The following is a 20229-nucleotide window of genomic DNA, read 5'->3' as shown; positions in this document are numbered from 1 at the left end:
CCCTTCCTCTTTGAAATCGTTAAAAATATGTATTTTTTTAAAAAAACAAACCAGTCTCTCAAAGAAAGCTTTAAAAAATCAGAGCCGGCCAGTGTGGCTCAGTGGTTGAGCATCAATCTATGAACCAGGAGGTCAGGGTTCGATTCCCGGTCAAGGGCACATGCCTGGGTCGATCCCCAGTGTGGGGCAGGCAGGAGGCAGCCGGTCCATGATTCTCTTTCATCATGGATGCTTCTATCTCTCTCTCTCCCTCTCCCTTCCTCTCTGAAATCAATAAAAGCATATATTAAAACAAAACGAACATAATTCTGCCAAAGAACGGTATAAAAAATGAGAATAAAACTTTAAAAAATAAACCTATATATATAAAAGCCTAAACCAGGGAAGGACCAAACGACCGGTCGCTATGACGCGCACTGACCACCAGGGGGCAGACACTCAATGCAGGAGCTGCCCCCTGGTGGTCAGTGCCCTCCGACAGCCAACCTCCCGCGTTCCCTCCCTCCGGCCAGCCGGCCCCAATCGGCCCTGATCACCAGCCAGGCCAAGGGTCACCCCCCCACCAGTGCACGAATTCATGCACCAGGACTCTGGTTAATGAATAAAGCTAATCAAAGACAATCTCAAAATTCCCCAAGCGTTATGATAGAAGCCCTCTGTGTTTTGGGTTTTTTTAAAATATATTTTTACTGATTTCAGAAAGGGAGAGAGAGAGAAAAAAACATCGATGATGAGAGAGAATCATGCATCGGCCGCCTCCTGCACGCCCCCGACTTGGGATCGAGCCTGCAACCCAGGCATGTGCCCTTGACCGTGATTCGAACCTGGGACACCCTCCAGTCCGCAGGCCGACGCTCTATCCACTGAGCCACACCGGTCAGGGCTGGATTAATTCCTTTTTCAATGTGGGGTTACCCAGTGGACGCTCAGGGCTTAGCCCTGACAGCCCTTTTGGACTCAGTGGGGTGCGGACACCCAGGCAGGTGGTGGCCAGGTGACCCGAGCGCCTGAGGGCAGAGAAGGAGCCGGAAAACTGCCAAGAGGTGTCAGACGGGTGCGGACAGGCTCGGCTCACACACGTGGGCGCGGCCGCCCCTGGGACAGGCCCGTGTTCTGGACCACACACTCCCCATGAACCGTGTCCATCTCTATCGAGGGTTCCCATGGGGTCCTAGTGGATAGGGCGTTGGCCTGCGGTCCGAAGGGTCCCGGGTTCGATTCCCGGTCAAGGCTCCTACCCGGCCGGGAATCGAACCCGTGACCTCCTGGTTCATAGGTCGACGCTCAACCACTGAGACATGCTGGCTGGGCTGGCCCTGCCAAGGCATTAGGTGTGAGCTCATTAAATGTGTGACCAAATACTAGTACCGCAGGCTGGCTATTATTTTATTTTTATTTTATTTTATCTTTATTTTTGAAAATATATTTTATTGATCTTTTACAGAGAGGAAGGGAGAGGAATAGAGAGTTAGAAACATCGATGATGAGAGAGAAACATCGACCAGCTGCCTCCCGCACGCCCCCCACTGGGGATGTGCCCGCAACTAAGGTCCATGCCCTTGACCAGGAATCGAACCCGGGACCCTTCAGTCCGCAGGCCGACGCTCTATCCACTGAGCCACACTGGTCAGGGCCCGCAGGCTGGTTTTTAAGTTGATCATTTTGTATGGACGGCGAATGATGTTGTAAATGGCCCTGGCTGGTGTGGCTCAGTGGATAGAGCGCCGGCCTGTGGACCGAAGGGTCCCGGGTTCGATTCCCGGTCAAGGACACACGCCCGGGTTGTGGGCTCGATCCCCAGTAGTGGGCGTGCAGGAGGCGGCCGATGCAGGATTCTCTCTCATCATGGATGTTTCTCTCTCTCTCTTCTCCCCCCATCTCCCTTCCTCTCTGAAATCAATAAAGACATATATTAAAAAGATGATGGTGATGACGATGGTGATGGTGATATTGATATGATGGTGAATATGGTGGTGATGGTGTATATGGTGATGGTGATAGTGATGATGGAGATTACAATGATAGTGATGACGATGGTGATGGTGATGATGATGGTGATGATGGTGTATATGGTGATGGTGGAGATTACAATGATAATGATGATGGTGATGGTGATGATGATGACTGATGATGGTGATTCTGATGAAGATGGTGGTGATGATGGTGATGATGATAATTATGATGAAGATGGTGGTGATGATTGCCGAAACCGGTTTGGCTCAGTGGATAGAGCGTCAGCCTGCGGACTGAAAGGTCCCAGGTTCGATTCCGGTCAAGGGCATGTACCTGGGTTGCGGGCACATCCCCAGTAGGAGATGTGCAGGAGGCAGCCGATCGATGTTTCTCTCTCATCGATGTTTCTCGCTCTCTATCTCTCTCCCTTCCTCTCTGTAAAAAATCAATAAAATATATTAAAAAAAAAAAAAAGATGGTGGTGACGATGGTGATGATGATAATTACGATGAAGATGGTGGTGATGATGGTGTATATGGTGATGGTGATGATGGAGATTACAATGATAATGATTATGGTGATGGTGATGATGATGACTGATGATGATTCTGATGATGGTGGTGGTGATGATGATGATGGTGATGGAGAAGTTAGCATGGTGCTACACCGGCAGGCTGAAGGCCATCTCAGACGGTCGATAAAGAAAGATCGAATGCAGTTAAAGAAAGGGGATGGGAGCTATATACTCTTTAACGGCCATTCCCAAGCTGCCTGCCAAAGGAGGTCAAAGAACAGGAAATACTCGCTGGTCACCGAGACTCAGACCAGATAAGGAGTGGACGCTGCCCTGAAGGCACCCGGTCACACACCTGCAGTCCATCCGCATTCCCAGCCACCAGCTCAGCTCCCAGACCCGCCGCCGACAAGAGCTTCCTGCCAGTGACCGCGTCTAAGGGTGGAACTCCAGCTCCTGGGGTTGCCCTCACCAGCCCCATGTCCCCATGACTCAGGGCTGTGCAGCCTGCCCTTTGGATAACCCATCTCATCCCCTTTTGTTTAGATAAATTCAATTTTTCTTTATCCACCTTCTGAGATGGCTGTTTAGGCTGCTCATGTGCCACCAGGTTAACCTGTCAGTGATGAAGGTGGTGGTGGTGATGGTGATGATGGAGATGGTGATGAGGGTGAGGTGATGGAGATGGTGGTGATGATGGAGATGGTGGTGATGATGGAGATGGTGGTGATGATGGAGATGGTGGTGATGGGGATGATGGAGATGGTTGTGATGATGGAGATGGTGGTGATGGTGATGGTGGAGATGGTTGTGATGATGATGGTGATGATGGAGATGGTGGTGATGATAGAGATGTTGGTGATGATGGAGATGGTGGTGATGATGGAGATGGTGGTGATGATGGAGATGGTGGTGATGGAGATGGTGGTGATGGAGATGGTGGTGATGATGGTGACAATGGTAGTGATGGTGATGATGGTAGTGATAGTGGTGATGGAGATGGTGGTTGTGATGGAGATGGTGGTGATGATAGTGATGATGGTGATGGAGATGGTGGTGATGGTAGTGATGATGGTGATGGAGATGGTGGTGATGGAGATGGTGATGATGGAAATGGTGGTGATGATGGAGATGGTGGTGATGGTGGTGATGATGGAGATGGTGGTGATGGAGATGGTGGTGATGATAGTGATGATGGTCGTGATGGTGATGATGGTAGTGATGGAGATGACGGTGATGAGGGTGAGGTGATGGAGTTGGTGGTGATGATGGTGATGATGGAAATGGTGGTGATGATGGAGATGGTGGTGATGATGGAGATGGTGGTGATGGTGGAGATGGTGGTGATGATGGAGATGGTGGTGATGATGGAGATGGTGGTGATGGAGATGGTGGTGATGATAGTGATGATGGTCGTGATGGTGATGATGGTAGTGATGGAGATGACGGTGATGAGGGTGAGGTGATGGAGTTGATGGTGATGATGAAGATGGTGATGATGGTAGTGATGGTGATGATGGAGATGGTGGTGATGATGGTGATGATGGAAATGGTGGTGATGATGGAGATGGTGGTGATGATGGAGATGGTGGTGATGGTGGAGATGGTGGTGATGATGGAGATGGTGATGATGATGATAGTGATGGTGATGATGGAGATGGTGGTGGTGATGATGATGATAATCCTCTTTGCCTTGGATGAGGTGTGCTTACCGCCTGGGTCACACAGAAAGCCCCAGTCATTGGTTCTTACTGCCCTGCCTTAGAGTTGCCCTGCGGGGGTCGGGGGGGGGGGAGTGGAAGTCCCCCATCCACCCTCAAGAAATGGAAAACACCCCTCCCATACACACACACATACACACACCTGCCAAGTCTATAGAAATCACCGCCCTAGACCTCAGAGAGATCAGCAGGCTGGCCTCTGGAGGCTCAGGAGCCCCTGTGAGAGATCGCCCCCACCCCCCACCACTATTGGGACGTGCTGAGCCCTTCATGGAAACCTCCTCAAGGATTATGGGAGGAAGAAGAGTCACCTAGGAAGCCAGGCCATGAAATGTGGTGAAACCTTAAAGACACGAGGCTGATGGGAAGAAGCCAGACACGGAAGGATGATGACCGTGTGACGCGCGTGAGTCAACAGCCACAGGGCGGTGACTACCAGACGGACAGGGGCCTGGGGGAGGCAGGAGAGGGTAAAGGCGGATAAATGGTGACAAAAGGACACTTGACTTGGGGTGGGGAGCGCACGGTACGATCTACAGACGTATTACAGAATGATAGCCCTGAAACCCATACAATTTTATTAACCCACTAGAGGCCCGGTGCACGGATTTGTGCACCAATGGGGTCCCTCGGCCTGGCCTGCGACCTCTCGCAATCCGGGACCCCTCGGGGGATGTCGGAGAGCCGGTGCACGGATTCGGCCCGATCCCCGCAGGCCTGGCCGAGGGACCCCACCGGTGCCTGAATCCGTGCACCAGGCCTCTAGGATGCATATAAGATCTTTGGTTAATCTCTTCCCGCCCTTCCCCCTTCCCCCTGCGACTCATCAGTCTGTTCCATGTTTCCATGCCTGTGGGCTGAGCGTCTGCCCCCTGGTGGTCAGTGCGCGGCATAGCTTCCGGTCGAATGGTCGAACAGTCGTTTAGGCTTTTATATATATATAGATATCACAACAATAAATTCAATTTAAAAAAACAGGAAATGTAATCTTCTATAATAATAGAAAGGTAATATGCTAATTAGACCGGACGTCATTCCGGACGTCCTTCCGGACGAAGCCAGGGCTGGAGGGAAGGTGGTGTCGGCAGCTGGGAAAGGAAGGCCTACACTTGCATGAATTTCATGCATTGGGGCTCTCGTAAGAAATAAAGAACCATGGCCTGACTGGCACGCTCAGGGGTTGGGCGTCGACCTAGGAACCAGGAGGTCAGGGTTCGATTCCCGGTCAAGGGCACAGGCCTGGGTTGCAGGCTCGATCCCCAGTAGGGGGCGTGCAGGAGGCAGCCGATCCATGATTCCCTCTCATCATGGATGTTTCTATCTCTCCCTCTCCCTTCCTCTCTGAAATCGATAAAAGTATATTTTTAAAATAAATAAATAAAGAGGTGATGAAAGTAAAATGAGGTCACAAGGTTGGGTCTTAAACCAATAGGACTGGGGTCGTTCGACGAAGAGGAGATGAGGCCATAGCCGGTGTGGCCCAGTGGATAGAGCGTTGGGTAGTGAACTGAAGGGTTCCGGGTTCCATTCCAGTAAAGGGCATATGACCGGGTTGCAGGCTCCATCCCCAGCCCTGGTCAGGGTGCGGGCGGGAGGCAACCCATCGATGTGTCTCTCACATCAATGTTTCTCTCTCTCTCTCTCTCTCTCCCTCTCCCTTCCGCTCTCTCTAAAACTCAACTGGAAAATATCCTTGGGTGAGGATTAACAACAACAATAAATAAATAGGCAAACTTTCTCTCCTGTTTAAAGATATATTTTATTGATTTCAGAAAGGAAGGAGAGGGAGAGATAGAAACATCTTCTATAATAATAGTCTAAGATGATTGCCGAAACGGGTTTGGCTCAGTGGATAGAGCGTCGGCCTGCGGACTGAAGGGTCCCGGGTTCGATTCCAGTCAAGGGCATGTACCTGGGTTGCGTGCACATCCCCAGTGGGAGATGTGCAGGAGGCAGCTGATCGATGTTTCGAACTCTCTATTTCTCTCCCTTCCTCTCTGTAAAAAATCAATAAAATATATTAAAAAAAAAATAATAGGCTAAGATGGTAAGTGTCTGGTCGTACAGTTGGCCATTCAGCCAATCAAAGTGTAATATGCTAATGATTATGCTGAGGCGGCTCAACTGCTTGCTATGAGGTGGACTGACCACCAGGGGGCAGACAGTCGACGGGTCGACCAGTCGCTATGACGTGCACCGACCACCAGGGGGCAGACAGTTGACGGGTCGACCAGTCGCTATGACGTGCACTGACCACCAGGGGGCAGACAGTCGACGGGTCAACCAGTCGCTATGACGTGCACTGACCACCAGGGGGCAGTCGAACAGTCGCTATAATGTGCACTGACCACCAGGGGGCAGACGTTCCGACCAGTAGGTTAGCTTGCTGCTGGGGTCCGGCCGATCGGGACTGAGACGGGCTGGACACGCCCTGGAGCCCTCCCGCGGTCCCTCCCCGGCTGCCCAACCTCCTGTGTCTCTCCCCGGCCTCGATCTGAGACCCCTCGGGAGATGTCGGTCACTATGACGCACAATGACCACCAGGGGGCAGACGCTCGATGCAGGAGCTGCGCCCTGGTGGTCAGTGCGCTCCCACAGCCAGAAGGATGACCGACTGACGGCTTAGGCCAGCTCCGAGGGCTCCCAGAATGCAAGAGGGTGCAGGCCGGGCTGAGGGACCCCCTCCCCCCCACCCCGAGTGCATGAATTTTGTGCACCGGGCCTCTAGTCAATAATGAAAGAGAATCATTGATTGGCTGGCTCCCGACTGGGGATCGGGATTCGCACCGTGACCTCCTGGTTCATAGCTCGATGCTCAACCACTGAGCCACACCAGCTGGCCGCCTGTCTCTTGTTTAAAAAAAAATTAGAAGAGACGAGGACACAGACAGCACCCACAGAGGGACGACCCCGTGAGCGCACAGGGAGGAGACGGCCGCCTGCACGCGAAGGAGAGCGGCCTCAGGAGATGTCAGCCCTGCCCACACCCAAGTCTCCGCCTTCCAGCCTCCAGGGCGGGGGAGACGAGAAATATCTGTTGTGGGAGGCGCCCAGCCTCCCCACTTTTTTCCCCTCAGAAAATTAATGGAGCCCTGGCCGGTGTGGCTCAGTGGCTAGAGCGTCGGCCGGCCTGCGGACTGAAGGGTCCCGGGTTCGATTCCCGGTCCAGGGCATGTCCGTCGGCTGCGGGCACATCCCCAGTGGGGGGCGTGCAGGAGGCAGCTGATCGATTTCTCTCTCATCGATGTTTCTCTCTGTCCCTCTCCCGTCCTCTCTGTAAAAAAAAAAAATCAATAAAATATATTTAATAATAATAAAAAAAAAATTAATGGAACCTCTGGGTGGACCAGAAAGCCACAGATGACTCAGCCGCGGAAAAGCAAGGGAGACGCAGTGCCTCCCGGGCCACCTGGGAGCGCCCCGCCCAGACAGGGAGACGCCAATCACCCCGGGTGGGCGGGAGTAGATGAATGCCTGAGGGTGTGGCTCAGTGGGTAGAGCTTTCAGAGGCTGCCCGTCATGCCACCCACAAGAGCTGCATTCACGGGCCCACCCACGGGAGCTCTGCACGGCCACCATTGGCGACCGTTTCTGTTATTGACTTATTTTTTTTTAAGTTATAAGAGACTTTTTTTATTTATTTAAAATCTATTTGTATTCATTTCAGAGAGGATGATAGAGAGAGAGAGGGGGAGGGAATGAGACATCCATAATGAGAGAGAATCATGGACCGGCCGCCTCCTGCATGCCCCCTACTGGGGATCAAGCCCGAAACCCAGGCCGGGAATCGAACCCATGACCTCCTGGTTCCTGCGTCGACGCTCAAACCACTGAGCCACACCGGCCGGGGAGACATTTATTTCAAGTAATATATCTGAGCCGCGTTGGCATGGCTCAGTGGTTGAAGGTCAACCCATGGGCCAGGAGGTCCCGGGTTCGAATCCCGGTCAAGGGCACAGGCCCGGGTTGCGGGCTCGATCCCCAGTAGGGGGCGTGCAGGAGGCGGCCGGTCCATGATTCTCTCTCATCATTGATTCATGTTTCTCTCTCTCCCTTCCTGTCTGAAATCAATAATACATTTTATTTTGTTTATTATATTGTCTAAAGTTTTACATATGTCTCCCTTTGCCCCCTAAATATATATATATATATATATATATTTTTTTTTTTTTAAAGACTCAACCTTCTAAAACTGGTTTGGCTCCATGGCTAGAGCGTCGGCTTGCGGACTGAAGGGTCCCGGGTTCGATTCCAGTCAAGGGCATGTACCTGGGTTGCGGGCACATCCCCAGTAGGAGATGTGCAGTAGGCAGCTGATCGATGTTTCTCTCTCATCAATGTTTCTATCTCTCTCCCTTTCTCTCTGTAAAAAAATCAATAAGATATATTTAAAAAAAAAAAAAGACTCAACCCCAAAAGAAAGATAAAATAAATAAAAATAAAATAAAAAAGACTCAACCAATGAATGCATGAATAAATTGAACAACAAACGGATGTTTCTCTCTCCTCTCTCTCTCTCTCTCTCTAAAATCCAATAAATAAAGAAAAATGAAAACACAAGCACTGGTCATCAGAGCCGTCCGACGGGTCCCCAGAGGCGCCCGCAGTCTCCCCCGTAGGACACGATGACTCACCGGGCACCTATGCCCGCTTGGCAGCAGCCAGACTGGGTCCCGTCTGGGGCCCGCCCACCTGGCCCCGCGGGCACCCGGCCCTGGCTCCCCGCCCAGGGCCCAGCGCGTGCCTGAAAGGATCACAATGACGGGCCAGCGAACGGGGTGTGGGTGGGTCTTGCCACCACTTTCCATTGTCCGATCGGGTTCCAGCGACTGGTGTCTGTTCCGTTTCTGCTGGCACGCGAAACAGAGCCGGCGTCCCAGTGGGCTCAGCGGAGGTGAGAGAGGAGGAGGAGGAGGAGGGAGGGGGAGAGAGACAGAAGTGGGGGAAATATGGAGAAAGAGGGAGGGTGCCCCAGCCAGCCTGGCTCAGTGGATAGAGCGTTGGCCTGCGGACTGAAGGGTCCCGGGTTCGATTCCCGGTCAAGGGCACCGACCTCGGTTGCGGGCTCATCCCGGGCCCCAACCCTCGATGTGTTTCTCTCACATCGATGTTTCTCTCTGTCTTTCCCTCTCTCTTCCTCTCTCTCCCTAAAAATCAATGGAAACATATTCCCGGGTGGAGAATTTAAATAATAATAATAATAATAATGATAATAATAATAACCTATATATATAAAAGCCTAAACAACCCTATGACTGGAACAACCAATTGCTATGACGTGCACCGGCCACCAGGGGGCAGACGTCCGATGCCGGAGCTGCTCCCTGGCGGTCAGTGCGCTCCCAGGGCCAACCTCCCGTAATCCCTCCGCCACCCCCCCCCGCCCTTCCGCCAGCCAATCTCCCGCGGCCGCTCCCCCCAGCCGACCAATGGGGTGGGGCCGTGGGAGGTTGGCCATTGGCTCGAATGGGGACTGGGCGAGACGGCCCCTAATCAGCCTCCATCGCCGGCCAGGCCGAGGGACCCCCCCCCCCCGTGCACGAATTTGTGCACCGGGCCTCTAGTCAATAATAAATCATTAAAAGTGATCAATGGATGGATGGGTGACGGATGGACAGATAGATGCATATATCGATAGATACACAGATGGATATGGGGAGAGGCCGGAGAGAGGGGGGGCACACAACAGGAGATGGGGGTTCCTCCCATACCGTCTTCCTTCCCAAACCAGAGTTCTGGGGAACCCCGTGCTGACACCCGTCTCCACTGGCCGTTAGTCACCCTGTCATGCTCGCTGCGCCATTTGTATTATTTTTGTGTTTGTGTCTGTTTCTTGCTGTTAATCCTCCCGGGAGGATCTTCCTCCATTGATGTATATTTTTTAAAAAATGTATTTTTATTGATTTCAGAGAGGAAGGGAGAAAGAGAAACATCAATCAATGATAAGAGAGAATCATGGATCGGCTGCCTCCTGCACGCCCCCTACTGGGGATCGAGCCCGCAACCCGGGCCTGTGCCCTTGACGGGGAATCGAACCCGGGGCCACTGCTCTATCCACTGAGCCACACCGGCCAGGGCCCTCCATTGATTTTTTAAAAAAAATATTACATTTTATTGATTTTTTACAGAGAGGAAGGGAGAGGGAGAGAGAGTTAGAAACATCGATGAGAGAGAAACATCGATCGGCTGCCTCCTGCACGCCCGCCACTGGGGATGTGCCCGCAACCCAGGTCCATGCCCTTGACCGGAATCGAACCCGGGACCCGTCGGTCCGCAGGCTGACGCTCTATCCACTGAGCCACACCGGCCAGGGCTGCCCTTTTGTATGGCTGAGCCCATTTTATTTTCTCCTCCTTTCCCCAATTATGTGGGTTTTTTTGGGGGGTGGGGGGCGGGCAGGAGGGGCAAGAAAGACACCCCGGGTACCCCAACTCCAGGGTCCCACTCCGCCTGGCCCCCCACTAGGGTCCTCTTCCCCACCCACAGCCCCTCGGCCCAACCCCTTAGCAACCGTTGCCAAGAAGCCACTCTCTGGCGCGCGTGCGTGGTCAGGGGCTTCGAATTCGGCTCCTGGTTGGGGGGCCAAGGCGACCCCATTACACCAGCGGGTTTGGCGCCAGAATCCCCCTGGCAGGTGTGGCTCAATGGATAGAGCCCCCGCCTGCGGACTTAAGGGGTTCCGGGTTCGATTCCCGGTCAAGGGCACGTACCTGGGTTACAGGCTCCTCCCTGAGTGTGGATTTAAAAATAATAATCTATCTATAATCTATAATAATAAAAGCATCACATGCTAATTAGGCCGGACAGCCGGACGTCCTTCCGGGCGATCTTCCGGGCGACCAGGGCTGCGAGCGCCCAGCCCCTTGCGCGAATTTCCGAGCACCGGGCCTCTGGTCATAAATAAATAAAAGTAAAAAAAGGAGCCCTGGCCGGTGTGGCTCCGTGGATAGAGCCCCCGCCTGCGGACTGAAGGGTCCCGGGTTCGATTCCCGGTCAAGGGCACAGGCTCGGGGTGTGGGCTCCATCCCCAACCAGTAGGGGGCGAGCAGGAGGCAGCCGATCCACGATTCTCCCTCATCATGGATGTTTCTAGCTCTCTCTCCCTCTCCCTTCCTCTCTGAAATCAATAAAAATATATTTTTTAAAAAAATAAAAGTAGAGAACTGATGAAAATAAAATGACAAGATTTGGATGCACAGAATGTAAAAAGTAAAAAAGAAAAGAAAAAGAAAAAAAGCAGGTGTAATTCCAGGAAATGTATAATCAGCTTTCCAAACGCGCCCACCCCGTCGCGCCCACAGCACACCTGTCCCCCAAGAGGCACACCTGTCCCCCAAGACATGGGTAACGACTAAGTGCCCTCCCGAGGCTGCCTCCTGCCCCTGGGCACAGGGTGGGGGTGTGTGTGGCCAAGTTGGGGGTCCGCAGGCGCCCTCAGAGCCGACGCCTCTGTCCCTGGGGGCAAAGGGGTGGGGGTGGAGGGGTTGCCAACGGGAGCGCGCGAGGTCCCCAATGTGACGTGACCTCCAGGAACGTTTGTGACGTCACAGCGGGGCGGGGGGGGGGGCGGTCCAGACCCCGAGAGGGGGGTGTCGTTGAATACATGGCCCGTCTCCAGAAAAGGTGATTTTTGCTCATTGTACACAGAAAACCCTAAAAAGACTCCACCAAAAACAAACAAAAAAAACGACTAGACTTCACCCACGGATCCGGCAAGGTAGCAGGATACAAAACCAACCCCCCCCACCCCCCACCCCCCCCCAAATCGACGGCTTTTTTATCCACCCGGAACGAACTCACAGAAAGAAGAAACGAAACGCACCAATCCCTTCACCATGGCAACAACAACAACAACAACACAAAAATGAAGACACTAAAAAAGGCGGAAACTTCCCCAAAAGGTCAAGACGGTGCCTTGAGGAGGCGCGAGGCGGGGCGCCGGCGAGGCAGGTGGAGAGGTTTTCGGGGAACCTGCCGAGGGAGAGGGGCGCGCGGGGGGCGCGGAGGGGGAACTCTCTCCAACTCTCGCGGCGCCGCTGGGACCCAGGGCGCACGGGCCACCCCGCGCGCGGGGACCCCGAGCGGGCGGGGCGGGGCCGGGCCCAGGCCTCCCCGGGAGGCGACCGAGCGAGCGACCCGACACCGAGTCCTTTGTCTGCCTCCCCGCGTCCCCGGGGGACGGAGCGCCTCTCCGCGCCGGGTCCCTGCGCCCCGCACGCAGCGCGGACTCACCCACGGTGGCCAGCGTGTCGAAGTCCTGTAGCCGGTACCCGGGCGAGTCTGGAGACGGTTCGTCGGATCCCGGTGCGGGCGCGGGCGCGCCGTCGGAGGTCTCCTCCTGGCTCTCCAAAGGAGGGTCCGGGTCCGCCTTGGCCACCCCGGGCGCCTCCATGGGGGCGCGTTCCGATCCGGGGGGCCGGGCCGGGCCGGGGGGCGAGGGGGACCGCGCTTCCCGGGACGCAGCCTCGGAGGGCGTCGCGGCGGCGGCATCAGCGGCGCCCCCCCATGCGCGCCCCCCGCCTCCCGGCGCGCGGCCCGGGGCAGCTGGCGGGGCGGCGGCGGCGGGGACAATGGCGAGGCGCGGGGTGGCGTTCAGTGCAGCCAAAGCAGAAACAGGAGCAGCTGGTGGGAGTCGCCGGCGGCCTCGGGGGGCGCGCGCGGCCGGCCGGGCGGCGGTGGGGGGCGCGGCGCAGGCCCGGAGAGAGGCGCGACCCGGGGGGACGGGGGCGAGGCGGGGTCCCGGCCGCGCGCGCCCGGCTCCTGGTTCATTCCTGGCGGCCCCAGTCCGCCGCCGGCACCGGCTCGGGAGCTGAGTGCGCGACGATCCGGGGGGACCGGGCGGAAGCGGCCGGGGCGGGGCCGCGCGCTCTCTCCGCCCCGCGCGCCCGGACGCTGCCGGCGGGGCCGCCCTCCCCGAGGCCCCGCCCTGGAACCGCGAGGCCCGGGCGTGGCGGCGGGTCGTAGCGACGCATCGGGTAGGCGGGCAGCTTTGGGGAGGTGCCCGCACCTCCTAATCACCCCCCAATCGGGCGCCCCAGAGAAGGGTCCGCGCCGAGTTCCCCATCCGAGGGGCGCGCGCGCGCCGGCCACGGCCATCGCCCGCTCCGGAGCCCGGAAAGTTGGAGGCGGGACACGATGGAGACACGGAAGGCGTGGTTCCAACCCAAGTAAAGTTGAAAAATAAAACTGAACGTGGACTTGGTTCGAGGCGGGCGGGCCCGGAGGGAGGCGGCGGGGGGCGTCTCGGGGGTGCGCGTTGTCGGCTCAGCTTCCTGGTCTCGCCGTCGGACTGGGGCGCGCGGCGAGATATTGACGGTGCCACCGGGACGCGGGGCGCACGGGAGCTTCCGGGAGGTTTGCTTGCAGCGGTTCTCAACCTGTGGGTCGCGACCCCCTTGGCGGGCGAACGACCCTTTCACAGGGGTCGCCTAAGACCCTCCTGCAGGTCAGATATTTACATGACGATTCCTAACATGACAGTGATGAAGCAGCAACGAAAATAATTGTATGTTTGGGTCGCAGCCTAAGGACCTGTATTTAAAGGGCCAGAAGGTTGAGAACCACTTGGGGCTTCCTCTCAAATGCATTTTTTCCAAAAGAATCCTTTGTTTTCTGAGCCCGCCCGGTGTGGGTCAGTGGTTGGGCATCGACCTAGGAACTAGAAGCTCACGGGTTCGAATCCGGGTAGGGCACATGGCGGGGTTGTGGGCTCGATCCCCAGTGGGGGGCGTGCAGGAGGCGGCCGATCCATGATTCTCTCTCATCATGGATGTTTCTCTCTCTCCCTCTCCCTGCCTCTCTGAAATCAATAAAAATATGTTGAAAAACATTTTTTTAAAAAAAATGAAACGTGTTTTTTTTTTTTTTTTTTAATGAATCTTATATTTAAAAGACGGACAGGAAAAAAAGCGATGCATGCAACTTTCGGGGTTTTTTTTATTATTATTATAATTTTGGTTAATCCTTACCCGAAAATATTTTTCCATTGATTTTTTTTTTTTTTTTTTTTTGGAGACAGTGGCAGAGAGGAGGAGTGACGAGAGAAACATGGATGTGCGAGAGACTCAATGGATTGGTTTGCCCCCTGCACGCACCCCAATCAGGGCAGGGGAACCTGCAAACCCAGGCCTGTGCCCTTGACCGGAGTCGAACCCGGGACCCTTCAGTCCATAGGCTGATGCTCTATCCACTGAGCCACACCGGCTAAGGCGGGTGCGTGCGACTTGATGGGCCTCTGTCCTACACACACACACACACACACCAGGGACAGAAGGAATCATATAATTTTTAAAAATGTATTTTTAGCCGAACCAGTTTGGCTCAGTGGATAGAGCATCGGCCTGCGGACTGAAGGGTCCCGGGTTCGATTCCAGCCAGGGGCATGTGCCTTGGTTGTGGGCACATCCCCAGTGGGGGGCATGCGGGAGGCCGCTGATCGATGTTTCTCTCTCATCGATGTTTCTAACTCTCTATCCCTCTCCCTTCCTCTCCGTAAAAAATCAATAAAATATATTTTTAAAAAAATGAAAATGTATTTTTATTGATTTCAGAGAGGAAGGGAGAGGGAAGAGAGAAATATCGATGAGGAGAGAGAATCATGGGCGGGCTGCCTCCTGCACGCCCCCTACTGGGGATCGAGCCCACAACCCCGCCATGTGCCCTGTACGGATTCGAACCCGTGACCTCCTGGTTCCTAGGTCGAGACTCAACCACTGGGCCACACAGGCCGAGCTGTACCTGGAATTCTAATTAGGGCTGGACGTCGTGTGTGTGTTCAAAAGCCATTCTTGGGGGAGACGGGGGTGTCTGGGGGCCGGGGCCACCTGGTTAAAATGCATCCAAAGGCCCCAGCGAGCCGGCCGAGGCCTGGAAGCTCGAGTCCTCGCCGAGCCCCTGAGGCTGTCCAGGCTGGTCAGCCCCACTGGCCACCCTCGGAGTGAGGTATAGTGGCCATGTGTGGTCATACAGGTTAGAAAGCCCACTTTCCTTTCCCTGGGAAGGTCAGCACAGCTATGCCAAGGTCAGAGGGCTCCAGCTAACGTGTCCCCCAAAACTGCGATTTCAATAACACGCCTAAGTCTGACCCAGGTTCCTCATTCCCGGCTCGAGGGCTCTAGAATAATGTGTTTCTGCCAATTCCGTGACCCAAAACTATAATTTACAAACATGCTGCTTCTGGAAATTGCTTTTTTTTTTTTTTGCGAACCAGGTGCCTCATTCCAAACCCTGAGAAGTCACCAATACCTTTGTGATCTTTGCCTATAGGAAACCGGGGTGGGTACGTCTTATCGCTATGAGATTTGGGGAATGGGGGTCCCCCTGGTAGTCCCGGATTTGCAATAAATGTGACTCTTTCATTGGACTTCTTGAGGCGTCCTTCTGTGACTCGCGGGGTACAGACCTTGTTTGGAGTGGGGGTCTCAGCGATTGTGCGCTTTGGGGAGGTGGGCGGGTGGCCTGCACCTGGGTCCTCACCTCGCCAAGGGCGCGCGCGCTCGCTCGGCGGGGCTAGTTTCTTGGAGACGCACAGTGGCCTGTAAAAGTCAGAACTTCAGAACAAAAGGGTGGTTTTTGTGTGTGTGTGTTGTTGTTTTTTTTACAGAGATTGGGGCGGGGTTGGGTTGAGGGGGGGGGGAGGGCAGGAAGCTAAGAACCCGTTTCTGGGTGTGGTGTTCTGGTCCTGGCCGCTTGCCTCGCCCCACCCCTCCCCTCCGGGCTCCTTGTGGGCGGGTGGCCTGTGGCCCCGGGGCGTGGCCCACGCCTGCTTTCCTCCGGCTGCTTTTGCAATCTTGGAGCTGGAATGCCAACAATGCGCGCCAGGCACGCGCCGCGGGGTGCCGGTGCGCTCCCCCCAGGTTAGGACCAGGGGGCGTCCCTGCGCCCCGGCCACCGAGCCCTGACCCCCCTTCGTCTCCCCCATAGGCCCTGTCCGCCCAAGAGGCTTGGGACACCCCGGCTGTCCACCCGGGAACAAGGGCGCACGCATCTCTCCTCTGAGCGCGCGCGCCGCGCGCACTCCCCATAGATTTGACCTTGTGACTGCAATGCTGATGGCTGGTGAGGGTCCGTGGTGAAGTCCTAGGTTTTTTTAAAAAAATATCTATTTTTTGATTGATTTCAGAGAGGAAGGGAGAGGGAGAGAGAGAGAGAGAAACATCCATGTGATAAGAGAGAATCATGGATCGGCTGCCTCCTGCACACACGCCCCTCCCTGGAGATGGAGCCCGCAACCCAGACCGGGAATCGAACCCTGACCTCCTGGTTCGTGGGTCGACGCTCAACCACTGAGCCACCAGGACGGCCGGGTTGTTTATTTACTTATTTTCGTTCTTTTCTATTTTATTAATTTTTTTAATGATTTTTGACCCCCCCCCACCCCCGTCCCCCCAGTGACAGTGGGCACGCACCATCATTTTCGATTGGTATCAGGTGAGACAAGAAGGCATCCAGATTGGAAAGGGAGGGAGGAGTAAAACGGTCAGTTTCTTTGGCTCATTAGATTCCACGGGGGTGTGCAATCGGGGGAGAGTACGTACCCCTCTTTCTCTGACTGGCTTATGTCACTGGGCGTGAATACGTGCTGGGTCCCTCCATACTGTCGCAAAAGGTAAAAGATCCTTCTCCCTCCCCCCCCCCCCCTTGTGTTTTAGGGATGGTAGGAAGGAGGAGGGGGAGAGAATGACAGGCACCTTTTCTTTGTTTTTAAAATATATAGATACTAGAGGCCCAGTGCATGGAATTCGTGCACAGGAGGGGGGCGTGTCCCTCAGCCCGGTCTGCACCCTGTCCAATCTGGGACCCCTCGGGGGATGTCCAACTGTCGGACTAGGCCCAATCCTACTGGACATCCCTCTCGCAGCCCAGGACAGCTGGCTCGTAAACGCTCACCTGCCTGCCTGATCGCCCCTAACTGCTCTCCCCTGCCTGCCTGATCGCCCCCTAACCGCCCTCCTCTGCCGGCCTGGTCTCCCCTAACTGCCCTCCCCTGCCAGCCTGATCGCCCCTAACTGCCCTCCCCTGCTGGCCTGATCGCCCCTAACTGCTCTCCCCTGCCTGCCTGATCGCCCCCTAACCGCCCTCCTCTGCCGGCCTGGTCTCCCCTAACTGCCCTCCCCTGCCAGCCTGATCGCCCCTAACTGCCCTCCCCTGCCGGCCTGATCGCCCCTAACTGCCCTCCCCTGCCGGCCTGATCGCCCCTAACTGCCCTCCCCTGCCGGCCTGGTCGCCCCTAACTGCCCTCCCCTGCCGGCCTGATCACCCCTCACTGTCCTCCCCTGCCGGCCTATCGCCCCTAACTGCTCTCCCCTTGCCAGCCTGATCACCCCCTAACCGCCCTCCTCTGCCGGCCTGGTCGCCCCTAACCGCCCTCCCCTGCCGGCCTGATTGCCCCTAACTGCCCTCCCCTGCCGGCCTGGTCGCCCCTAACTGCCCTCCCCTGCCGGCCTGGTCGCCCCTAACTGCCCTCCCCTGCCGGCCTGATCGCCCCTAACTGCCCTCCCCTGCCGGCCTGATCGCCCCTAACTTCTCTCCCCTGCCGGCCTGATCGCCCCTAACTGCTCTCCCCTGCCAGTCTGATCGCCCCTAACTGCCCTCCCCTGCCGGCCTGATCGCCCCTAACTTCTCTCCCCTGCCGGCCTGGTCGCCCCTAACTGCCCTCCCCTGCCGGCCTGATCGCCCCTAACTGCCCTCCCCTGCCGGCCTGATCGCCCCTAACTTCTCTCCCCTGCCGGCCTGATCGCCCCTAACTGCTCTCCCCTGCCGGCCTGATCGCCCCTAACTTGTCTCCCCTGCCGGCCTGATCACCCCTAACCCCCTCTGCCTCAGCCCCTGCCACTGTGGCTTTGTCCGAAAGGACATCTGGAAGACTTCTGGTCTAATTAGCATATTACCTTTTTATTAGTATAGATTTTTATTGATTTCACAGAGAGGAAGGGAGAGGGAGAAAGAGATAGAAACATCCATGATGAGAGAGAATCAAGGCTCGGCTAGCTCCTGCACGCCCCCTACTGGGGATCAGCCTGCAACCGGGGCCTGTGCCCTTGACCGGGAATCGAACCCGGGACCCTCCAGTCCGCAGGCCGACGCTCTATCCACTGAGCCACACCGGCCAGGGCTCTCTCTCATCATGGATGTTTCTCATCTCTCTCTCCCTCTCCCTCTCTGACATCCATAAAATATGTGCTTATAAAAATTTAAAAAAATATAAAAACTAGACATGAGGGAACAGAGTTCGGAGCCAGGATAGATGTTTGCAGGGAGATTTGCCAGCTCAGAGATTTGCCACGCGGACCGCTCCCCGTGATGGATTGCGGCCTGGTTATCTGGGGCCTGGAGGGGAGTTTATCTCCGTTCCCGGGACAGAAGCAAGAGAACATTTCTCTGAGAGTCTTATCAGCCAGCCTGATTGGGGCCGTTAATCAGCGAGGCTTTTATCTGCCCGAGGCCAGCGAAGACGGAGGTCAACGGGCAAATCGAAACACGGTCTGTGACCTTGAACACGCAGGAAGCTCTGCTACTGGAATTCTCCCCTCACACGTGATCCTTTTAACCTGTCTTTTTATATTGATTTCGGAGAGGGAGGGAGAGAGAGAGAGAGAGAAACATCCATGAGGAGAGAGAATCACGGACCGGCCGCCTCCTGCATGCACCCCCTGCTGGGGATCGAGCCCGCAACCCCGGGCCTGTGCCCTTGACCGGGAATCGAACCCGGGACCCTCCAGTCTGCAGGCCGATGCTCTGTCCACTGAGCCACACCAGCCAGGGCCACGCTCTCTAAATATCAGTGGGAAAATATCCTTGGGTGAGGATTAAAAAAAAAATAATAAAATCTATACTAATAACAGCATAATATGCTAATTAGACCGGACAGATGTCATTCCAGATGTTTTTCCGGATGAAGCCATGGTGGGGTCGAGGCAGAGGAAGTTAGGGGCGATCAGGCAGGCAGGGGAGTGGTTAGGGGCCATCAGGCAGGCAGGGGAGTGGTTAGGGGCGATCAGGCAGGCAGGCGAGTGGTTAGGGGCGATCAGGCAGGCAGGGGAGTGGTTAGGGGCCATCAGGCAGGCAGGGGAGTGGTTAGGGGCGATCAGGCAGGCAGGGGAGTGGTTAGGGGCGATCAGGCAGGCGAGAGGTTAGGGGCGATCAGGCAGGCAGGCGAGTGGTTAGGGGCGATCAGGCAGGCAGGGGAGTGGTTAGGGGCGATCAGGCAGGCAGGAGAGTGGTTAGGGGTGATTAGGCAGGCAGGCGAGTGGTTAGGGGTGATCAGGCAGGCAGGAGAGTGGTTAGGGGTGATCAGGCAGGTAAGCAGAGTGGTTAGGGGCGATCAGGCAGGCAGGCGAGTGGTTAGGGGCGGTCAGGCAGGCAGAGTGGTTAGGGGCAATCAGGCAGGCAGGCGAGTGGTTAGGGGCGATCAGGCAGGCAGGAGAGTGGTTAGGGGTGATCAGGCAGGTAAGCAGAGTGGTTAGGGGCAATCAGGCAGGCAGGTGAGTGGTTAGGGGTGATCAGGCAGGCAGGCAGAGGGGTTAGGGGCGATCAGGCAGGCAGGTGAGTGGTTAGGGGTGATCAGGCAGGCGAGTGGTTAGGGGCGATCAGGCAGGCAGGTGAGTGGTTAGGGGCGATTGGGCAGGCAGGTGAGTGGTTAGGGACGATCGGGCAGGCAGGCGAGTGGTTAGGGGCGATCAGGCAGGCGAGTGGTTAGGGGCGATCAGGCAGGCGGGCAGGCAAATGCTTAGGAGCCAGCGTCCCCAGATTGCGAGAGGGATGTCCGACTGCCGGTTTAGGTCCGATCCCTGCGGGTCCCGGATTGCGAGAGGGCGCAGGCCGGGCTGAGAGAGCTCTCCCCACCTCTCCCCCCCGCCCGCCCCAGTGCACGAATTTCGTGCACCGGGCCTCTAGTTCATAAACAAAAACATTATTTTTAAAAAGCAGGCGATAGTGCCAATATCCCCAGCGTTCCCGAAACACCCCGGTCGAATCCTGTGCCACAGGAACGCGGTTTCGAATATTTCAAGACGGGAAACCACAGCCAGCAGCCGACACCTG

At 55.9% G+C, this 20229-nt stretch overlaps 1 protein-coding gene across 4 annotated transcripts in view; it reads right to left on the bottom strand.

The window, feature by feature from the left end:
• PRKX (protein kinase cAMP-dependent X-linked catalytic subunit) overlaps positions 1–13291 on the bottom strand; it is a 321391-nt gene extending 308100 nt beyond the window's left edge. For 3 of the 4 annotated variants that reach the window (XM_059680007.1, XM_059680008.1, XM_059680006.1), the window contains exon 1: positions 12421–13078. In XM_059680007.1, the coding sequence (XP_059535990.1) occupies positions 12421–12580 (160 nt within the window). In that variant the 5' untranslated portion in view covers positions 12581–13078. Of the gene's footprint in view, positions 1–12420 lie in introns of all 4 variants that reach the window. The other variant, XM_059680009.1, reaches the window with a different exon arrangement.
• Positions 13292–20229: the final 6938 nt, after the last annotated feature.

This window comes from Myotis daubentonii, chromosome X (assembly GCF_963259705.1).
Source record: "Myotis daubentonii chromosome X, mMyoDau2.1, whole genome shotgun sequence".
NCBI lineage: Eukaryota > Metazoa > Chordata > Mammalia > Chiroptera > Vespertilionidae > Myotis > Myotis daubentonii.
This window is presented reverse-complemented; position numbering and strand designations above follow the sequence as displayed.